The sequence below is a fragment of the Podarcis gaigeae genome (assembly GCF_964106915.1).
Source record: "Podarcis gaigeae genome assembly, chromosome: Z".
NCBI classification, from domain to species: Eukaryota; Metazoa; Chordata; class Lepidosauria; order Squamata; family Lacertidae; genus Podarcis; species Podarcis gaigeae.
Genome location: NC_139691.1, coordinates 16,374,965 through 16,395,565, shown reverse-complemented (window position 1 = coordinate 16,395,565; position 20,601 = coordinate 16,374,965). Strand labels below are relative to the sequence as shown.

Sequence of the window (20,601 nt, the reverse complement as noted above, 5' to 3'; positions counted from 1 at the left end):
CAGAAGCCAGAGAGGGAAGGGAATTGTCTTGCTTGGGCAACAGATTCAGGGCAGGGTGTATGGGGCCACTAGCTGCTGGGAAGTTTTCCTGGGAGCTGTGAGAGTGAGCTGCTGTGCTCAGGATCATGTCTGCTTGATAACTGGTGGAAGTGCAGTTGTTGAAGCTGGCTTGATGCCGTGAACATGATACACATGAGTTAAGGTACTGTGTCCTACCAACCCATAAGAATATAAGGAGCGCCTGCTGGATCAGACCACTGGCCTATCTAGCCAAGCACCCTGTTCTCACAGCAGCTGCTGACCTGTGGGAAACCAGCAAGCAGGATTTGAGCACAAGAGCAGCACTCTCCCCTCCTGGGGTTCCAGCACCTGGTATCTGGAAGCAGGGGAGGCAGAACAGCAGAAGAGCCGGGCTGCACCAGGCCAGTGGCCCACCGAATCCAGCATCCTATTCTCACAGTGGCCAGCCAGATGACACAAAGGGAAACCCGGAACCCGAGCGCAGGAGGACTCTTCCTTCCTATGCCTTCCAACAACTGGTATTCGGAAGCATCACTGGCTCCAACCGAGGAGGCAGAGCATAGCCATTAGGGCTAGCTGCCATTCTCCTCCAATAGGCTCTCTTACCCCTACTCTGGGACGCCTAATTTGTGCATGAGAAATGGAGGGGCAGAAAGGAGGGGTGGTATGTTTTTCCATAGTGAACTGGCATGGCTGGTTCGTACCATCAGCTCAGTTTAGTGGTCTAGCTAGCCTAGTGGCCATTGGCTCTCTAAAGGGACAGGCAGAGCCTCTACCCCAGTCTAGCTGTGTGGGAAATGGCAGAAATCGCATCTGGATTCTCCCTGCACATAAAAGCAAGCAATTGTTCATGAGATGAGTGTTTAGGTGTCTTTTGAGATTCGAGGGATGCGAGGGTAGTGTAGGTACGAATTCTGAGCACAGAAGTAACCTGAGAGGGTCTCGAGCAAAAATGGCAGCCCAAGGACACTGTGTAATACAGATACTGTACCTCTCACGATCCTGGGCGCAGTTGTTGACAGTCAAGGTGTTCTGAGGCTCATACATCCCGCTTTGGCGGCGTGCTGGCTCAGTACGTGCAGGCAACCGGCCTTCTACCTCAGCTAGCCAGCCCTGTGGTGGGAAAGGAGTGAAACTAAATCTCAGTCCACAATGGGTTGGGGCCAGCTTATCTGACATAATCCTGACACTCAGTTAAGGGTAAAATGTAAGTAATATAGCTGCTTTATAAGGTAAGAAAAGAACATTGTGGGTGGATGGGAAGTCAATGGAGGTAAGAGATTTGTTCTGGTGGTTGTTTAAAAGAATTTGTAGAATTTGAAAAGTTAATATAAAAAATGTTTTGTTTTGTTTTTTAAAGAAAGCCTGATAGTTAAGATCCTCAAATATAAAGGTATGGGTGGTGGTCCCTGGGCAGGTCAGAGATTGAAGGGGGAAGTGGCCTTGTTGATGGTAGCATCTAGGCTGGATTCTGACCTCACTCATGGGCCAGGTGGGTGGGACTGACAGCAAGCACTGCTTTGCTATTTGCAAGAGCAGTTTGGACACTTGTGAATGGACATTTTCCTTATGCAGACACCCCAAAGCTTTCCATTTGCAAATGCCTGTCTACAGGTGCAGTTTGAATCCAAGCACCAACTAGAAACAGGCAGCTTCAAACAGGCTTACTGAGAGTGAACTGTTCCTAATAACACAGGAACAAAGCAAACTGCCTTATACTCAGACCACTTGTGCTTTTAGATCACTACTGTCCACATTGACTCTCCAGTGTTTCAGACAGATGCTCTAGCCACTGAGCTAGGGCCCTCTCCAGGGGAAATCCCTCTTCTTGGATCATGGTTCCCCACTGGGAATGGGAATGCAAGGGGTGGAAGAATGCCAGTCCCTAATGAGGCATTCCATTATAAGAGAGGAGGATGCCTCTTCTTGGATCGGGGTCTGGTCGCCCCTATACATTTGTCGGACCCCATCTCTCATCAGCCTCTGCAGCCAGCATGCCCAATGGTCCAGGGATGATGAGAGATGTAGTTCAGCAACATCCCGGGGTCACAGATTTTCCTTTCACTGTCCTAAAGTATCATTGTTCCCTTTGCTGTCTTCAAATTAAAAGCTGTTTCACATACCTCAAATTTCTGGGCTTCCAGACGCAGCTTCTCCAGGTTTGGGGCCAGCTCGGCCAGCTTGAGATCCACACTGGCTGCGTCTCCCATCTGCGGGTTCTTGATGTAGACGTCTTTCATTTTCGTTAAGGCATCTCTGCAAGGAACAAGGAAAGCATATCAGGGACTGGGAGGCTAGAGTGCGCCCCGCCCCTCAAAAAAAAAAAAAATTAAAGAGCATATTGCATGAAAGCCAGGGTGATGTGGAGATTAAGAGTGTGTCAGACTAGGACCTGGAAGACCAGGGTTCAAATTCTGCGCCCACTTGGCCATGAAGCTCACTGGGTGACCTTAGGTCATAGTTACTGCCTCTCAGCCTAGCCCACCTCACAGGGTTGTTGTGGGGATTAAATGAGGAGGGAGAGAATTATGTAGGCCACCTTGAACTCCTTGGAGAAAAAGTGGGGATGGAAATGCAATAAAAATAGCATGTAAGTAAATAATTAAATTGCACACTCCCCCACTACCAAAAGCTGGGATCATGAGGTGTTGCGAGATCCAGTCTGCTCAAGATATGCCCCAAAGATACATCTTCGCTAGCAGGTTGTTTCCTATCTTATATTCCTCTTCACAACAGGTGCTCTGATCACTGAATTATGGCCCTTTCTCTTAAAAATATAGATGCTAGTCCTCATGGTTCTGAATAAAAGGCTCAAAGAAACAGGAACACAGAAACACAGGAAGTTGACTTATACCAATTCAGGTAGGTAGCTGTGTTGGTCTGACGCAGTCGAAATATATATAAAAAATAAAATAATTGTCCAGTAGCACCTTAGAGACCAACTAAGTTTGTTCTGGGTATAAGCTTTCATGTGCATGGTGTACACGGTATCTGAAAAAGTGTGCATGCACATAAAAGCTTATACCAAGAACAAACTTAGTTGTTCTCTAAGGTGCTACTGGACAATTTTTTAATTTTTTTATATATTTTGACTTATACCATTGGTGGTCTATCCAGCTCAGCATTGTCTACACTGACTGGTAGCTGAGGCTCTCCAAGTTTTCATGAAGGGGACATTCCCGGGCATACCTGGAGATGCCACTGGAGATTTAACCCAGGATCTTCTGAATGCAAAGCAGAATCAGAGATGCTTTTGGCTGGTCCCTTTCCTTCAACAACCTAGTGAGGTAGGTTAGGGCAAATGATAGCAACTGGCCTGGCTTTCTGGCACCTTTCTGAAATCTCCCAGCTTGCTCGGGGGCAGAAATCCTGCTTGCACATTTCTACAGAGTGTGTACTAGTGACCAGGGTGCAGGATGGGCATCTGAAGAAGGGAAGTTCCTGGAACAGAAGACCAAGCCGCCCAGACAGCCACGGCCCTGCCAGATGCCTCTTGCTTGCCAAGTGAACCACTCCAGGGCTGAAACTGTTTTATTCCCCTGCTCTGGGGTCCAAGAAATGGGAGATTCAAGGACAGTCCTCTGCACTTTGTCCTGGGACCTCCTGATTGTAAACCAAGTGCCACTGAGCCACAAGTTCTTCTTTCCGTGTTCCTGCCAAACATACCTTTGATCCATTTCCTTTTGGATGTCCCTGTTCAGCTCGTCCACCTTTTGCTGCAGCTTCTTTCTTCTTTGCTCAGGGGGCAGATTGCTGAAGTCCTCTGGTCCGCCACCCTAGACATGCCAGAGTAGCGGTCAAAGAGGAGGGAGCAAGGTGGGGTGGGGGGAGAGGGAGAAAGAGAGGTCTGTAAATTTTGGCCCATCAAGGAATATCCCAGTTTTTCAGACTAGTCCTCACTAGTCTGAGGGGTGAAGGACAGCCCCTTGCAAGGGTTTCATCAAGGATGGAAGTGATCAGGCATGTTCTTGCTATAGCCTAGCCTGAAATTGATTTAAATGGTGGTTCTGTTTAGGGCAAGAAAACAGAAACCCTCTCATGATGAGGCGCTGCTCTAGTTTGGCATCAGAACAACAGCCCACTTAGCCCTGCCACTGGCTGGAGGCAGACAATTGTTGTCGTTTCTTTCAGAGAATGAAGGCGGTGTGACAGGGGCATTGTTCCCCACGGTGCACGCGAAGGGTGAGGAATCTCTGGTGCGTGGGCCGAATCTCTGGCCCTATGGTCGTCTCCAACTGGCCCACGGGACTCCTTGCAGGCCGTGCCTCTCACTGCCCCTGTGCCACCCCATTCTCCAGTCCTTCTGCTGGACTGGAGCAGGCCCCTGACCTGTAGGAATGCCTCTTGGAGGGGTGTGAGGGGGGTGATAACACCTCTTGATTTTACATACTTGCTTTTGCCTTCCTCAGCCTGGCAGCCTCGGGATGTTTTGGATTATAACTCCCAGTTCGTTTGGATGTACTTTTATTTAGCTGTAAATAATCCACCAGCTCCTTTTCGACTAATTTGCCTGTCTATCCAGAGATAATCCAGGACAATATAGTTTTAAAAGATTTTTGTTCCTTCTTTTTTTGGAGGGTGCGTATAGAGGCACTAGGGGATTTCCCTGAGCCACCTGAAGGCCTGTTTTGGCTCCCGTCCTGTCATCCCTCACCACTTGAGTTTGCTATTAAAAGGACAGAGAGAAAGAAAATGATAATACTAGAGAGAGTAATCTGGAGAGACTAATCAGCTTCTTGAGAGGCAATCAGCAGTGGGTGCCTCTTCTGAGGTGATGCCATCGATGGCAGATGCGTGGACCAGGGAAGCATGCTTTGCATCAGAACTATTGGTTCATATCCTATTTTAGTTCTACTCAGAGTAAACCCACTGAAATTAATAAACACGGCAAACTCGGCTCCATTCATTTTAGTGGGTCTGCTCTAAGTAATGCATAGCTGGCAATACTCCATCAGTTTCATTCATAAGCAAATTTAATTGCTTAATTGCTTAATCATACCAGTTTCAGTTGAGACAAATTTATTGGCAACTAAAGCTCATGGGATTAATCCACTAAGATGCCTTTATTCCAATTAATATTATTAAATGACCAGACTCTGGCCAAGCTGAAAAGGTTGTGAACAAGGTTAAAACCAGGGCATAAAATCCAATGAACAACCTCATAAATAGTATGGTGATCAAAACCTTTGTATTCCCCAAACTTATGGGTTCTCCAGCACCGTATCTTGAAGCAAACCCCCCCTTTGTTATCTGATTCAGGATTTCAGATTAATATCTGTAAGAAACTTCATTCCACTATCACTACTAGTTTTGAAATTAAATGGAGTTAACGTTTTTAGTTGGGATCAATGGGGGTTTAATTACAAGGCGTTAGTTGTTCTGAGGTACGATTGTGTAAAGGCTGAAAAACGTAGTTTGCCACTGACCAATGAATATCAACACCCAGACACGGAAATGCTTTGTGGCCAGTCACTGGAATTATCAGAGCAGTGGTTGAAGCTGATCTCAGTGAAGAACAGACAAGGATCCCAAAAAATTCAGTATCAGGGCTGGCTGACCATTCCCCACACAATGGCCTGGGGGCTAAAAATACACGTTGGGATCAGGATCCATATGTGCTGCATGTTCTTGAATCTAGACCAGTGGTTCCCGAGGTGTGCAGTACTGCCCCTGGTTGGGGGAACAGTGGGATTATCTAGGGAATGTGAAGAGCCAAGGGGCAGAAGGGGCAGCTGGAGCTGGTGATTTAAGACTCCTGCTAAGCAACTTGCAACCAGACATTGGGAAACTGGTATCACTTCATCAAGCCCACCCATCATGTTAAGAATTTACTGAAAAGTGAAATACCTTAATTAAATAAGTGTTGTACCTAAGACCCTTGCTAAATGATTACCAGACTTTGAAAAGCTGGTATCATTGAAAACGTTCATCTGCTGTGTTGAATTAATTAAACCAAACAGTTTTAACTGGATTTTGAATAAATGTGCAATTAATTATTATTGTATGTTGTGCCAACCACTATTCTGAATAATGCTTTTTATAGGGTAGGGGGCATGGGAATGAGGGCATGGAACCAAAGGAGGAGGGATGAAAAAGTTTGGGATCCATTGATCTGACTTTCCACCTTAGGATCTTTGTGGCTTGACATAGAAAGTGTGAGATCTCTCTCTTTCACACACACAAAAATACACCCACACACCCACACACACTATACACCATTTGAATTATCTGGGTTCTTGTCTGTAATTTACTGAACCACCAACACTTTCTTTTTTTTACTTTGACTGATACCAAATATCTTTGCAACCAAGGATAAATGAATATTTCATGCATTATATCAGATGCAGCAACAGATCAAAGCAGGAATCATCTTTACTTCATTTGATTTTATCATAGATAAATAATTATAATGCTATGTGATTGCTTGTTACACTGAAAATCATTCTATTTTGATAACCCAATGAAAAGTATTTTTTAAAAAAAATCCTACTACATTTTTACAACCTCAGATTGCATTTTTTAAAACCACACACCTAATAATTAAAGTACTAAACTACTAAAATTAAAGAGTTATTATTTTTTAGCAGCTCAGTATAAGCATTAAAACCGGATCACCTCCATTAGATTCCAGACCTGCATATTCAGAGTTATCTGATAAAATATCAAAGCAAAACAACAACAAAAACACACACAGAAAAGAGACAACAGAAAATCTGAATTAATTTCAGGGGCGCTCGCTCAAGATGGGCTGCAACTGACGTGGACAAAAAATTGTGATTGCAAAACACAGACGCGAAAGAACATTTGCTGCGGTTGTGCTTACCAGCTTGAGAGAAAGCTTCATGTAAGAACGGAGAAGTAGAGGAGGAGAAAGAGAAAAAGGGGGAAAAAACACAAAGGTATATCAGAAGGAGTGGAACTTCGACCTGTTCCAACGTTATAATCAAATGATGCACGTCTATACACACAGTCACACACACTCCTCACACGGCTTGTGAAAATGGGACACTGCGTTTGTCGCACATCTGTGCAAAAGTTCACGAGAGCTGGGTAAGAAACGTTACCAACGGCCTGCTGTTTTGTCTGCAGGCTCGGATAAGTAATTTTTATTTTTTATTTTTTAAGTGCTTGACTTTTGGCTGTGCACAGTGAAAAAGTGACTACATATTGCTTTTAGCTGTTTTGCTGAGAACAAGGGAAACGTCTATTGCCCGTTTCTAAAAGTGTTTGCCTCTTATTCTGGAGTGGATTGCTAAGCAATTCCTGCATTGGAGAGTTGGACTAGATGACACTTGAGGTCCCTTCCAATTCTATGATTCTAAATGCATTATCAGAGGGTGGAGTGGGAGCACAGGGAAGTGTCTCAAGTAAGGATGGACAAATTGGTGAATTTTAGGATATCTTTGTTTCTCGTTTTTCCAAACTTAAGTTCAATGCTCCACAATTCTAGACTCGTTTGCAATTTTAAAAAAATGTCCTCGAGAAAATTAGTCTGCAAATTTCACCTAATATATGGTTTTGGGAAAGCAAACTCCCCTAATATACACCTTTTCAAAGGGCAGCTCTTCCTAACATGATGCATTTTTAAATGTTTCTGCTTCTACAGTTATTAGAGGAGGGCTGTAGTTCAGCGGAAGAGCAGCTGCCTGGCGTGCAGAAGGTCCCAGGTTTAATTTCTGGAACTTGCAGGTAGACAGATCAATGGTCTGGCTCTGGGTAAGGCAGCTTCCTATGTTCTTGTTTAAATCAGCCCTTAATTCAGAACGACGAGGACTAGAATCTTGTTTCCTTTTAGGTGAAGCACTGTTGTGCATGCTTTGCATGTAGAAGGTCCCAGATTCAATCCCTTGACACCTGCAGTTAAAAGAATCAGCTAGGATAGAAACCTGCCTTAAACTTGGTCAGACCATTGGTCCATTTAGCTCAATATTGTCTACACTGACTGGTAGTGACTCCCTTGGTTTTCAGACAGGAGCCTCTCCAAGATTTACCTGGAGATGCTGGGGACCGAACCTGGGACCTTCTGCATGCAAAGCATGTATTCTACCACTGCACAACAGTGGCTCCCCTAAAACGAAGTAAGATTCTAGTCCTCACTGAGCTACGGCACTGTCCCACAAAACTATAGATACAGAAGCATGGGGCAGGCTTAGAGAGAGGACAAATCCACCAGTCCAGGAATTAGAACCTGGGTGGATCATGAAAGGACCATCAAATTGATTTGAAACACACAAAAGAACCAATCCCACCCCCCACCCCCCGAAATCATGGGGAGGCAATGCCATTTTGATGGGCCTGTGCTGGAAACAATCCAGGGCCCTCTTTGCAGAAGCAGGGAGTGTCACGATCCCAACCCACCTGCTTGCTTCCTCCCTCTACTCCACCCCTGCCCCATAAAATTTTGGCAAACCTTTTAACACCCCACCCACCCAGCTAGAATGCTAGCATCCTTGTGAACTTCAGCAGAGCCACATATGACACAAGTCGAGAGGATTTCATACATATTTTACAGACGGCAGTGGCGGTAACGAGAGAGGGGAGAAAACCGGCTTGCCTACAAAAACAGCAGTCTACGTCAGATATAAGGCACAGGGATGCCAACGTTACGTGCGCCAACGGAAGAATGAGTTTCTAGAGGCAAGACTACCACAAGGCCAGACAATGGCCAGCCAACCAAACACTATCTATCATTTTGCTGTAAATCCAGCAAATGGGAAGCCACACAGCACAGAGCATGCCTATAGCTTTTTAAGAGACGGGAGGGATCAAGGTGAGGAGCTTTTCGACTGGGTCTGTTTCTAGATACTACAGCAACCAAGCGCCTAATGGAAAGCTCACCCAAGCCTTGTCAAATGGCCACAGAAGCAGCATGATTCGCTAACTGGTGAAAACGTGCGCCCCCCCCCCCAATGGGCAGCGAGGTAAACATATTAAGCCTCAAATGACTCAGGGGGATGTTTTTTGTTTTCTGATCTTCTGAATCTATGGCACGTTTTAAAAACCAAAATTAGATTGCATAGAGCTTTTAAATGTTCCCCACACATTATTTTGTTGTAAATCTTTATGGAAACTCTGAAAGGGAATGGAGAATGATTATGCCCATATTGCAGATGGGAAAATTGATGCTAAAGAGAGAGCGAGAGCACGGCTTGCAAGTTTTAATCTGTTTCTAGTCTACTGTTATTTTAACTTTTCGGAAGACTTAAAATTACGGTTGTCAATTTTTATTAGTGATAATTTTATTGTTTTATCCTTTTTTTGTAAACTGCTGAAGTTTTTTTTTAGACAACAACAACAATCAAGCGGTATATAGATATTATGAAATAAAGAAATAATAAGCTCTCCATGAGATTTGACCATGGGGACTTTCAGATTTGGAAGTCGGTCTCTTAGCTGTTATGATTCACCAATTCCCAGGTCAAAAACAAAACTGTCTACATGTCAGGGCTCAATACAATATAGACCAGTGTTCTTTGAACTGAGGCTCCTAGTTGTTGGACTCTTATCTCCCATCATCCCTAGCCATTGGGCTAAGGTAGCGGTGGATGATGGAAGTTGTAGTCTTACAACTTCTGGGAGCCCAAGTTCAAAGGACACTGATGTAGACAGAGCAGTGATTACTGAAATATATTGCAGAACGTTGTGATTCCTTGAAAGATCAACAGGAACCCACTGCTTAGACCAGAGGTGAAGAATCTAGGACCCTTCAGATGTTGGACTACAACTCCCATCATCCCTAACCATTGGTCACAGTGACTGGAGCTGCAGGGCGTTGGAGTCCAACAACATCTGGAATAGAATAGAGAATATAATACTGGATCTTCAGAGTTCCGGGTTCAGATCACCAGCCAGTCTAGACTCTCGCCCTGAGGCAAAAAAGCTACTAACTCCTTGTTTCAGGTGATCCTGGTTGATAAAATAGGCACAATGGTGGTCTAGTTACAATGTCGTGAAAAGAAGATGGGAAAAGGCAAGCTTATGTATCCTTCAAATCAAACACCATATATAGTATTTGGGCTGAGTATAGGCCACCCCAATCTGGCTTGTATAAAACCTGAGTATGGCCTATAATCACACTCCCATCAGTAAAGAAGATGAGATTTAAGAGATCTCATTTTAAGGATGTAGCTTATATGGAGGGGGGGTGCAGCTTATATTCGGACCAATATGGCATGTAGTAATTTATGAGGCCTTGTTAAAAGGCTGCACTATAGAAGTAACATGTGTCAATTTCATCTGTTCCTAATTTTCTGCTGCATTGGGTGGGCTTTGTTAATTAATCAGTTAAGCATACGTCCTTCCTTTCAACTCTGCCTTTCGACCAGTAGGCCCTACAACATTATTTAGGATGTCATTAAAAAAAACACCTTGAGATATTCACTCAGCCAATTTTGGAGACTCTGGAGCGCAGGGGAGCTGATGAGTTGGTGATTACTAGTTAATTACATTTCTAGGAAATGTAAAAAAAGAACAGAAGAGGGGGAAAGGAGTCAATCTTTTTCAGGCGCGCATCCTGGGGGTGATTCTAAGGTAGCCATTTGCGGTGAGCAGATGGAGGAAGCCTAAGAGCCACAAGCATCAATAACACACAAGAGCGCATGAAAAAGCCAGCAAGTTCTATGTGTTATTGGATAAGTCACAAACGATGACTCTCACTTACAACGGGCAAAACAGGCCTTACCCCGCCCCCCCAACCCCAAGTCTCTGGTTTTGCCAATGCAACAGTTCCTTTTGAGAACCTCGGACAAATCTCTCTGAACCCTTTCCAAGTTTAATGTGTAGCTCAAAGAAATGAGGCCCACTGATATAATAATAATAACAACAATACAGAATGTTCTTAGCTTTATAAGGCTTGTCCTTATCCTCCTGTGAAGCATCTCCAGTTGCAAATATACAGTATTGGCAGTTTGCAACAGGAAGCCACAAGGACTTCCCAACCACGCTGGAACCCTCTTCATTTTCACAACTTGTTTTTTTTTTTGGGGGGGGGTTGTCAGTTTGGATGGTATCTGTGGGTCCCTTCCAGGCCTGCGATTCCATATCCAGCAAGGTTTAGAACCTAACAGAAGAAGCTGATAAAGTGGCCGGATTAATTTGTTTGTAATAATCTTTGTAAGTTGTTTTTAAACTGCTTTAAAATGTTGTTTTATTTGTTGTAATCCACCCTGGGACCTTAGGGTCAGGGGAGGGTAATAAATTGCTAATAGTAGTGTTAATAATAATGGCCTTAGTTGCTTAATACTGCCATGTACATGTCCAAAGAAGCTGTCCCAGACTGACACCCACCAATAACAAGAAAGTTGCTTTCCCTAGGGGCAATCTTCTTTAGAACAGTATTTTAAAACTTTAGGTCAAGGTTAATTTTTTTAAAAAATAATAATGACATGGATATGTTGTCTTTTAATGGAATCAACCCAAGGCATGCCTACTCAGAAATAAACAAGGAAGGAAGGAAAGATATGCTACCTTCCACTTGCCAAACTAAAATTAAAGACTAATTTTGGTAGGAATTAAAAAAAAAAAAGTAAAAGGCTTCAAAACGTTATAGGAAATTGAAGTAGAATTTTAATCCAAAGTAAAAAAAATAAAGAAAATGCAATCAAAATGGATAAAATTACAAAGAAAATACTGTCCAGTGTTGGAACATTCACAATGCTTCTGAATGCCAATTGCTGGAAACTGCAGGAGGTGGGAGTTGCTGTTATGCCTGGGTCCTGCTTGTAGGTTTTCCTTTGGGACACCCGGTTGGCCACTGTGATGCTGGTCTAGGTAGGCCGTTGGCTTGAACCAGCTGCAGGGCTGCTCTTATGTTCTACTGCCACTGCTGGAGGCAGGATGTTTCAAAATACCCATTTGCTGGGAATCGCGGCCGGGGAGAGTGTTGCTGCTGCTATGAGGTCCTGCTTGTGGGCTTTCCTACTGGGGAATCTCATTGATTTATCTATTCAGGTCAAAGCCCGACCAAAATCCTTACAGAGTTTACAGATAACAACAAAATTGGCCAAACACCGGTTGTCAAAATAGATAAAATTGCAACCATGGTATAATAACAAATCAACTTGCCTATTCAGGTCAAAGCCTGACCAAAATCTTCACCTGATCTGTGTTATCTGTGCAGTTTAGTTCATTTTCCTATAACATTTAGAAGAATTTTACATTTTTGTATTCCCATCTAACTATGTCTTTTGAGTAAACCCAAGTTCAGTTCAGCCTCCCCTCCACTGAAACTCAGAGTATAGGTGCAATGGTCCATTTTGCACGCAATGAATGCTAAACCATAGTTTAGCGCTACTGGAATACACTTCACAGTCAGGAATGGATGGCTGTTGGGTCGAATATGGCCCTCTATGCTTTTCTATTTGGCCCTTGGAACTGTCCTCAGGCCACACCCCTTACTGGCCCTGCCCTGCTTTTGCCTGCCTGGAATGTGTCCTTGAAAGGATGGAGAAGGCACAGGTGCGTGTAAACCCTCTGATACAGCTGACTGCATTAAGTTATGCATCACACCTGTTGCTCCACCTACTTTTGTACCTGGCCCCCACCCACCACCGGCATGCATCTCGCAGCCACCAGCCAATGAGGGAATGCAGCCCCTGGGCTGAAAAAGCATTATTAGCTCCTAAGTCTAAACAGCATAGTGTTCATGGCCTTCCAACACCATAAATTTGCAAACTTGATTTGCAGTCCACGCCTATTCTCCCAGCTTGTCCTCTCCCACACCTGAATGGAGTTCCACTGTCAATGCAATTTTTGCCTGCCTGGTTTTCCTGCCCCACTTCTGGCACCCAATTCTTGCTCCAGTTTTGTTCAAGCAAAGGGAGCTGCTTCTGACCCTAAAAATAAAAAGCAAGCCTTCTTTCACGTGGTCCCTGCAATGCCTGCGAAAAGACTTTGTTATTTTGGAGGGGTTTTTTGAGTTAAAATTTTTGATTCTGCACATGCCAGCCTTCCGCAAAGTGACAGCCCGCCTTTTCTACCCGCCTCTTGCAATGTTGTAAATGAGGTCGGTGACTGGAGCAGCGACTGTACAGCCTGGCCACACTGTCAACACAGACTTACAACATATTCCCTAGCCTCAAGCGCATAGGTGGGTTTGCCTAAAGTCCTCTTCATGAGCTCTTTGTGAAAATACAAAGACTGTGACTGTTGCTGAGTCAGCAAGAGAAAAACACATGGATTAAAAGGGGTTGAGGAGAAAGGGGGAAAAATAGACTTCTGCATTTACTGCTTCTACAGCAAAAATAAACAGATAGCTCTGCTTAGGTCTGACGTCCACATTATCATCTAACACAGGAGAGGTACCCAATGTGCTGCCCTCCAGATGTTTGCACTACAGCTCCCATCAGTTCCCAGCTGTCAGGTGGAACCCAACTTGTGCACCCCAAAAACACAAGGATTCCCACCCCCAGCAAAAAACAGAATCAGTTTCAGAGTGTGTGCAGAGGGAGACCAGTTGAGTCAGCGGGAATTGTTGTGTTGGTGGGAGGTTGACTTAGCACAGCTATCAATACAACCCACTATGACCACTGGTTACACCACAGGGTAATACATTTGGAAGGCACCACATTGACTACCCTGGATCTGACCCCACAGAGGGACACCCAGAAAGCCACACCTGTTATTGGAAAAGATAAAGCGGGAAATTCAGGTGCCTGGAGATGGACAGATCAGAAGATCATTTTGCTAAGCTGTGAGGATGTCTCTGCCTGGGGCCTCACAGTGCTTTATCTTTGTGGGAAATGGGTAAGCTGTAGAACCAAACCAAACTTTTATTTTTTGCGGGCGAGGAATCTGATGCATTTTCGCATTCTGGTGATTTGGATTTCCAAAAATCGACACTGAAAACCTAACCACTCAGCTCTAATGCCTTCCTGGTGGGTGAAACAAAAGACTGAAGTTAGTGCAAAATCCCCAAAACACCTCTCCAGCCTCAGAGTTGTCAAATCACTTGGGGGGGGGGGGTAATAAATAATCAGAACTCCACTGTGGATATAGAATATCAAATCTTCCCTGCATGGTAACATGCAGGATTTTTTTTGTCATCAAACAAAAGAAAACTGTGGGGAGGGGGGTGTTTCTGCTCTAGTTAAGAGACTTTGCTGCAAGCAGATCCTGAAATTATGCATGCAGTTGAAAGCATCTTCAAGTGTTCAACCATCCAGGTTCTGCTTGAGGCAAAAGAGTCAGATGCCCACAATGTATGGATGCAGCCAATGTTAGTCCTACTCAGAGCAGACCAATAAACCCTCAGCTCTGTGCTGAAGAGGTTTTTTTTTTGGGGGGAGGAGGTATAAAGAACAGTCAGGGATATGTTCCCAAATCAGCTCTAAGCAGCTTTGATGTACTGTGACATGTTAGGAAAGTCGTGCTGGGTTCCTTTTCTGCTACTCTGTTCTGACGTCGCCCTCTGCACATGCTCCACAGCTCATCTGTTCGTAAGGTTCCTAAGAAACAGCAAGCCATAAATTTGGAGCTTGTCTGAGGCATTCAGCTCACCATTTGGCATGTCAAGAAGAACTCTGAGACACAGAAGGGAGAAGTCTATGTAAATAAATATATTTTTAAATACCAAAAAATCCACATATCTATCACGCCAGCATAAGCCTATTAAAAAATGTCCTCCCTGTTAGCTTTCTACAGGCAGCGAGTCTTCGATGCAGTAGGACATTCAATTATGGGTTTGTGGTCTGAAGTAGAATGACCACATGATTTTCCAGATGGAACATGATTTCCAGGATATATTTTCCAGCACGGATGGGACTCAAGAGTGTGCTGTGGAGTTGTTAGATCACAACATGGAAAGTCAGCCCTTTGAACCCAGTTAGCCCCATGAATCAGCAAAATCATTCCATTTATAAGAACAGTGAGTATGTACACAATATGAAGGGCAACCCTCCCCCACCGAAATTTAACTGCAATAATTCAAACCAGGACATAAAATAAAATTTCACAGGCTAAACACTTTGATTTATATATCTTATATACCGACTGTACACAAACACAGATGGAAGAATCACTACAGCTAGATTGCAAGAGTATTAAGGTGGAATATCTACACATACTGAAAGCTACTATTGGCTATATGCACACACACACATATATAAAATGAAACAAGGTGATGATCAAGTAACATTCCTGGTGTGAAGTGAAGAGTTAATTACACAGTGAGAAGGAAAGGGAAATCACATCAAGAACTTCCACGGAATGAAAACCACAAAAATTCAAATGAAGAGTCAATTTTGTTCACTGGCAGAGTCTGGCTCATGGCAATTTGCTTTCATGGTGGCAAAGGAATCCACCCACTCAGTACAGGAATGATCTGACTCAAGTCAAGTCAAAAGGAGGGGGGAAAGTCCATCAGGTGTAAACCAAAGAATGAAGTGGTGCATTAAAGCAAGATCTGCACATCTGAAGCATTACCATACCACTTTAAACAGCGATGGCTTCTCCCAAAGGATGCTGGGAAACATAGGTGCCAACTCCTTTGTGTCCCTCACCCCAATAAAATATTTGAGGGGGCAGCCCCCCTCCCCGGTGATGGGTATTACTGCTTTTCTTTCTTTTCCACATTTGGACTTCGTTTCCCAACTTGTAAACGGGTTGCTGGATGGCAAGGGAACTGGGACTGGGCAAAGCCCTCTGACATCATTTCTTATGGCCCTTGTGAATGGAGCAGAGAGAGAAAGAGAGAATGCAAACTGCAGGTTCCCGGAGCTCTGCCGGAATGAGTGAGGAAGCGGCTGTAGCTGATCATTAAAAAAATGCAAAAAACCTAGAAGCACCTAATTCAGATGAGTAGGAGAGAAAAGCTCCCCACCTGTTGTTGTTGTTGTTGTTGTTGTTGTTGTTGTTGTTAATCTGCCCTTTATACCAAGGCTTCCAGGGGAGGTTACAACCATTAACACACAATATTAAAAAGCAACTTACTGTCACAGAAATAAGGCGAGTCTTAAAAAAATGCCCAAGCAGGCAAATGCATAATTTTGCAGCCAGCCCTTGTTGATTTTGGGCAGGTGCAAGGAGGCAACCAGAGGCCTAGAAATTTGGGCTCGAGGAGAGTTGGGTTCAAGTCCCTTTTTAACTTTAAGAATTCAGAATATCCCTGGACCAGTCGTTGTTTCTGAGACCAATCTCACAGAGCTGTTTTGGAGATAAAATGTGGGGTGGGTGGGCACCTTCCACCCCATCTGTTGCTAGGATTGGGTGCAGGCTCATTTGGGTCCTCAAAATGTTTTATTCAAGGTGGTGTCTCTGCTGGGAACTGGTCTATTAAGGGTGCTGAGAGTTGTTAGAAGACCCCTATTTTCCCTCCCAGAGCTACAATTCCCAGAGTTCCCAGTGGGATTGTTAAACCACTCTGGGAATTGTAGCTTTTGGAGGGGAATAGGAGCCTCCTAACAAATTGCAGCACCCTTAAAAAACTGCAGTTCCCAGGATCCTTTAGTGGAAGAAGCCATGACGTAAAGTACCGTACTTTGCCATGTATAAGACTAGGCTTTTTTTAAACTAAAAAATAATGTTAAAAGGCGGGGTCCTTATTCACAGGGGCAATCTCCCCCCATTTTCTTAGAGTCCCCCAAAACAAGGGGCATCTTATACACAGGGGCGTGTTATACACGCAAATATACGGTAGTTTGGAGTGCTCTAAATGCCTGGCTAAAGATGTGGCCTTTAAGTCGTGCAAACTCTTCTTTGGGGAATTTTCTATGGCAGAGTCCTGCCAATTAAAGGTTCAGGGTGTTACGAGAAATAAAAAATGCTCCTGGACATGAAAAGGCTGCTTCACCGCATGATGCCATGCCTTCTGTTGTCCCTCCAAATTGGCTGCACTTGGACTGTTGACTCAACTGCAGTCCAGAGCTACATATTTGCATTGTGGTTTCATTGTGGGGGTTTTTGACAGCAGCTTTTTGAAATTTCTCAGAGGTCACATCCACTCCGTACATACAATGTGCACTTCCCCGCAAAAAAATCATGGGAATTGTAGTTTGTTGAAGGTGCTGGGCCCTGTTGAGGGGGAAAGTACAGTTCCCAGGATTCTTAAGAGGGGGTGAGCCATGTGTGCTTTAAATGTGCAGGTTGTGTGTGACGAGAACTTGTATGGTATGCATTAAAAACATATAGACAGACACACAGGGAAGAAGGGGGGGGTGGATGCAGTAGGAAAAACAGATTCAGTTACTCAAAGAAGTAATGATTGGATGTGCAGTTTAGGTACCCAAGAAAGAGACAGACAGAGACACACCCAGAGGCAAACTTACCCCGCGTTTTAGGCTCCGGAAGCAGTGGATTTTGGGTTTGGAGGTCATGAACTCGTTGAAGCGGTGGGAGAGGGGCTCCTTTTGCTGCTTGGGAGACTGGGGGCCATTAGGAACAGCGGAAGGTGAGGCAGAAGAAGAAGGGGGCGGAGGAGGGGGCTGATGGGGGGATGTTAAAAGGGACATAAACTACGTATAAGAGATGGAGAAGTGATAGAATTAAAAAAGGGGAAAAAAACGGTTACAAAACAAACCCAGAAAAAAAGCACGTCCGCAAAAGAAAACCGAACAGAAATGAACCCAAAAGTGCAAAAAAGCAACGTTTCAAAAGCATTTTTTTAAAATAAAAAAAAGCCATGGTTTCCCCGCCTCCCCGCCCCCAAATAAAATTTTTATATATATCGCATAAAGGGAAGGATCAAGGGTTGGGAAGGTGATTGTTTTTAACAATAAAAAAAGATTTGTGTTATTAAAGGAGCATGTGATGGGGGGGAATGAGTTTTAGTAAGTGGTCAATGCAAAGACTTAATGCACGGCATTCCCTACCCCCACCCTGCGCTGCCAGAAATCCTCATCATGCCACATGCAAACAAGATGAGAGGGTGAAGCGAAGAAAATTGGGAGATTCCATTCCACAGCCCATTTCCCTAGCCCTGATTATACAACTGGATTCATCCGGAACTTGTTATCTCGGAGTACAAGCGAATTCCCTCCATGGAAAACACGATGAGTCATACGGCAAAGCTACCAGGGGCCCCCACTTTCAAATCTCTCATACAGCTATGAAGTTCACCATGAGGCCTTGGCAAATGACACACCCTCTGCCTCTCGGCTCTCTCCACCTCAAAGGTACAAACAGGATAAACCCACGTGCCATGACAGGACGCTGAGATTCTTAGATGGTGGGCAAGATGAAACTGTGGAAAGCTCATATTTTATTTAATTCATTTGTTATTCGAGAGCCAGCGTGTCACAGTGGTTAAGAGTGCTAGACTGGGACCTGTGTTGACGATGGTTCGAATCCTACACCTAGCCAAGAAGCCCACTGGGTGTGACCATGGGCCAGTCACTGACTCTGAGCCCAAGCTACCCAACAGGATTGTTATGGGGATTAAACAAGGAGGGGGAGGACCATGTAAGAGCACCCTTGAGCTCCTGGGAGGAAAAGGTGCGAGATAAATGAAATAAATAAATAAATAAATAAATTTGTACCCCACCCTTCTTCTCAAAGGATTAAAAAAAAATTCAGTGCATTTCTTTACATCAAATTCTGGCAGGCAGATGAGGATGGGGCAAGCAGGGATGAGTGGATCTGTCAATTCTGGTTGCTTTGTGTTGCTCTTTTCTCTGTTTTTTTGAAGGGGCTATCTTTTCATTTCCGTACATTTCCAAATCAGTTTGTGACTTTTTTCTTTCTTTTTAATAATAATAATAATAATAATAATAATAATAATAATGGGTCATCATGACAATTCATCAGTATTTTAGTTTGAATTTATCCTAACACACATGGTTTTTAAGGCAATTTTCTCTGACAATACTTTTTTTTTTTTTTGCAAAGCAATTTGCCCTAATCTGCCAGGGATCCTTTAGCTGTGATTCCTACATTGCAGGGGGTTGGACTAGATTACACTTTGGGTCCCTTCCAACCCAATCCAAACTTTATGATTCTAATATAATGCATCTTTGCATGTTACTTTCACCGACTGATGCATTTTCATGCACACTTTACCACTGCACACACATTTTTACACATGTTACTTGAGCCAGAGAACTGCATCACAAAATTTGCAGGCATGAATTTTGAACGATGGCTGCATTTGGATACTGCTTTAGAAAGTTTTGAAAGTTTGCACTTAAAACGAGGACTGAATTCATCCCCCATTCCTTGGCTCACGTTTCCATGTGGGTGTGGAGGGAGTTATCTGCCAGCTGGATCAGCCGACATCAGGAAACCGAGGTTGGTTCCTAGAAGCTTAATAGGGACTCCTAAATATCACACACTTCTTCACTGGAAGAGATCTGGGAGGAAGGAGAGGGGCTGGATGTGTTCTGGAGGCTGTGATCTCCATCCAGCCTGGGCCTGGGCAGGGCTCTGTGTGAACAGTGTGCCCTAGACTACTTCCCAGACTCCTTAGTGGGAGTTCTGTGACATATATCCACAAGTTCACCAATATAAGAAGAGCCTAAAGGGAACCCATCTAGCCCAGCCTCTTGTTCTCACAGCGGTCAACCAGATTCCCATGGGAAACCTCTTTTAAAGCCATCCAGGTTGGCCATCACTGCCTCCAGTGGAAGGGAGTTCCGCAGTTTAACTCTATGCGGCCTGAAGGAGGACTTTCTTCCATCTGTCCTGAATCTTCCAGCATTTAGCTACATTGGATGCTCACAAGTTCTAGTGTTAGGAGAAGGGGAGAATTTTTTCTTCTTCCCTCCATTTTCTCTGTGCCATGCATATAATTTTATTAATTTCTGCATCATGTTACCTCTTACTTGCCTTTTCTCTAAACAGACACCCTGGCATGGGGAAAGGTTCCCTGAAGACTGGGAGTTTGAAATAGCACTGTTTGCGACTAATAGCCTAAAGCTGGGAGGATCAATTGACAGAAATGCGTACTCTCTAACCCACTCTTGAACTTCAGGGGACTTGGTAGGAGGAAAGGAACCTGATCAGACAGAAGGATCCTGTTAGTCACACACCCCCTGAATGCAATGGGACTTCAGGACAGCATGCCTTCATGCATCGATGGGAAAAAAGAGAAACAGTAAATACAAATGGGGATAAAGTTACAAAGGCCGGCAGGAAATGTAAACGAATGGGGAATGAGTTACAAAGGGTAATCCAAAACATTTGCTGCCCAGGCCACAGATGGAGGGGCCTGATGCACTTGTGTGCCAACACTTATTGCCCAAGTCAACTGCCATGAGCAAGGAAAACGTGGCTATTTAGGAAAGCTCTGGCAAATTAGCACTTACGTGGAACCAATGAGTTAACAGACACATGTGGGCAGATGAGCTAAGAACAGATTATAGACTAGTAACTTTCGTATCCTCGTCCACAAGGCTGACTGTGTAGCATGGCAAAATGCGAGCGGCCTAACAGCATCACACAGCCATTGTTGGTACATACGTTGGAGCAGATGTTTGGAATAATAAGACCTCAACAAGCGGGTTTTTAAAAAGAAAAAGAAGGTTGCATCCCATGAGTTCAGTTATGTTGTGGAAAAGCAACAGAGAGACAGGCATCAGGGATGCAGTAAAGGAGACAGGCATGTTGTTAATTAGCTGGAAAGGGATGAGCGATGTGATCAGAGGGCAACAG

At 44.2% G+C, this 20,601-nt stretch overlaps 1 protein-coding gene across 21 annotated transcripts in view; it reads right to left on the bottom strand.

Annotated features, from left to right (window-relative positions):
* The window catches only part of FNBP1 (formin binding protein 1), a 118,181-nt gene that overhangs the window by 7,236 nt on the left and 90,344 nt on the right, over nt 1–20,601 (bottom strand). For 8 of the 21 annotated variants that reach the window (XR_014560163.1, XR_014560164.1, XM_083721955.1 and 5 more), the window contains exons 10-15: nt 17,283–17,468; nt 6,845–6,859; nt 6,637–6,672; nt 3,688–3,797; nt 2,145–2,277; nt 1,013–1,134 (exon numbers count right to left, since the gene is read on the bottom strand). Coding sequence is in view for 19 of the 21 variants with exons in the window: in XM_083721955.1 (XP_083578081.1) it covers nt 1,013–1,134; nt 2,145–2,277; nt 3,688–3,797; nt 6,637–6,672; nt 6,845–6,859; nt 17,283–17,468 (602 nt within the window). In the remaining 2 variants the exon portion in view is untranslated. The remainder of the gene's footprint in view (nt 1–1,012; nt 1,135–2,144; nt 2,278–3,687; nt 3,798–6,636; nt 6,673–6,844; nt 6,860–17,282; nt 17,469–20,601) is intronic. The other 13 variants (XM_083721953.1, XM_083721954.1, XM_083721950.1 and 10 more) reach the window with 7 other exon arrangements.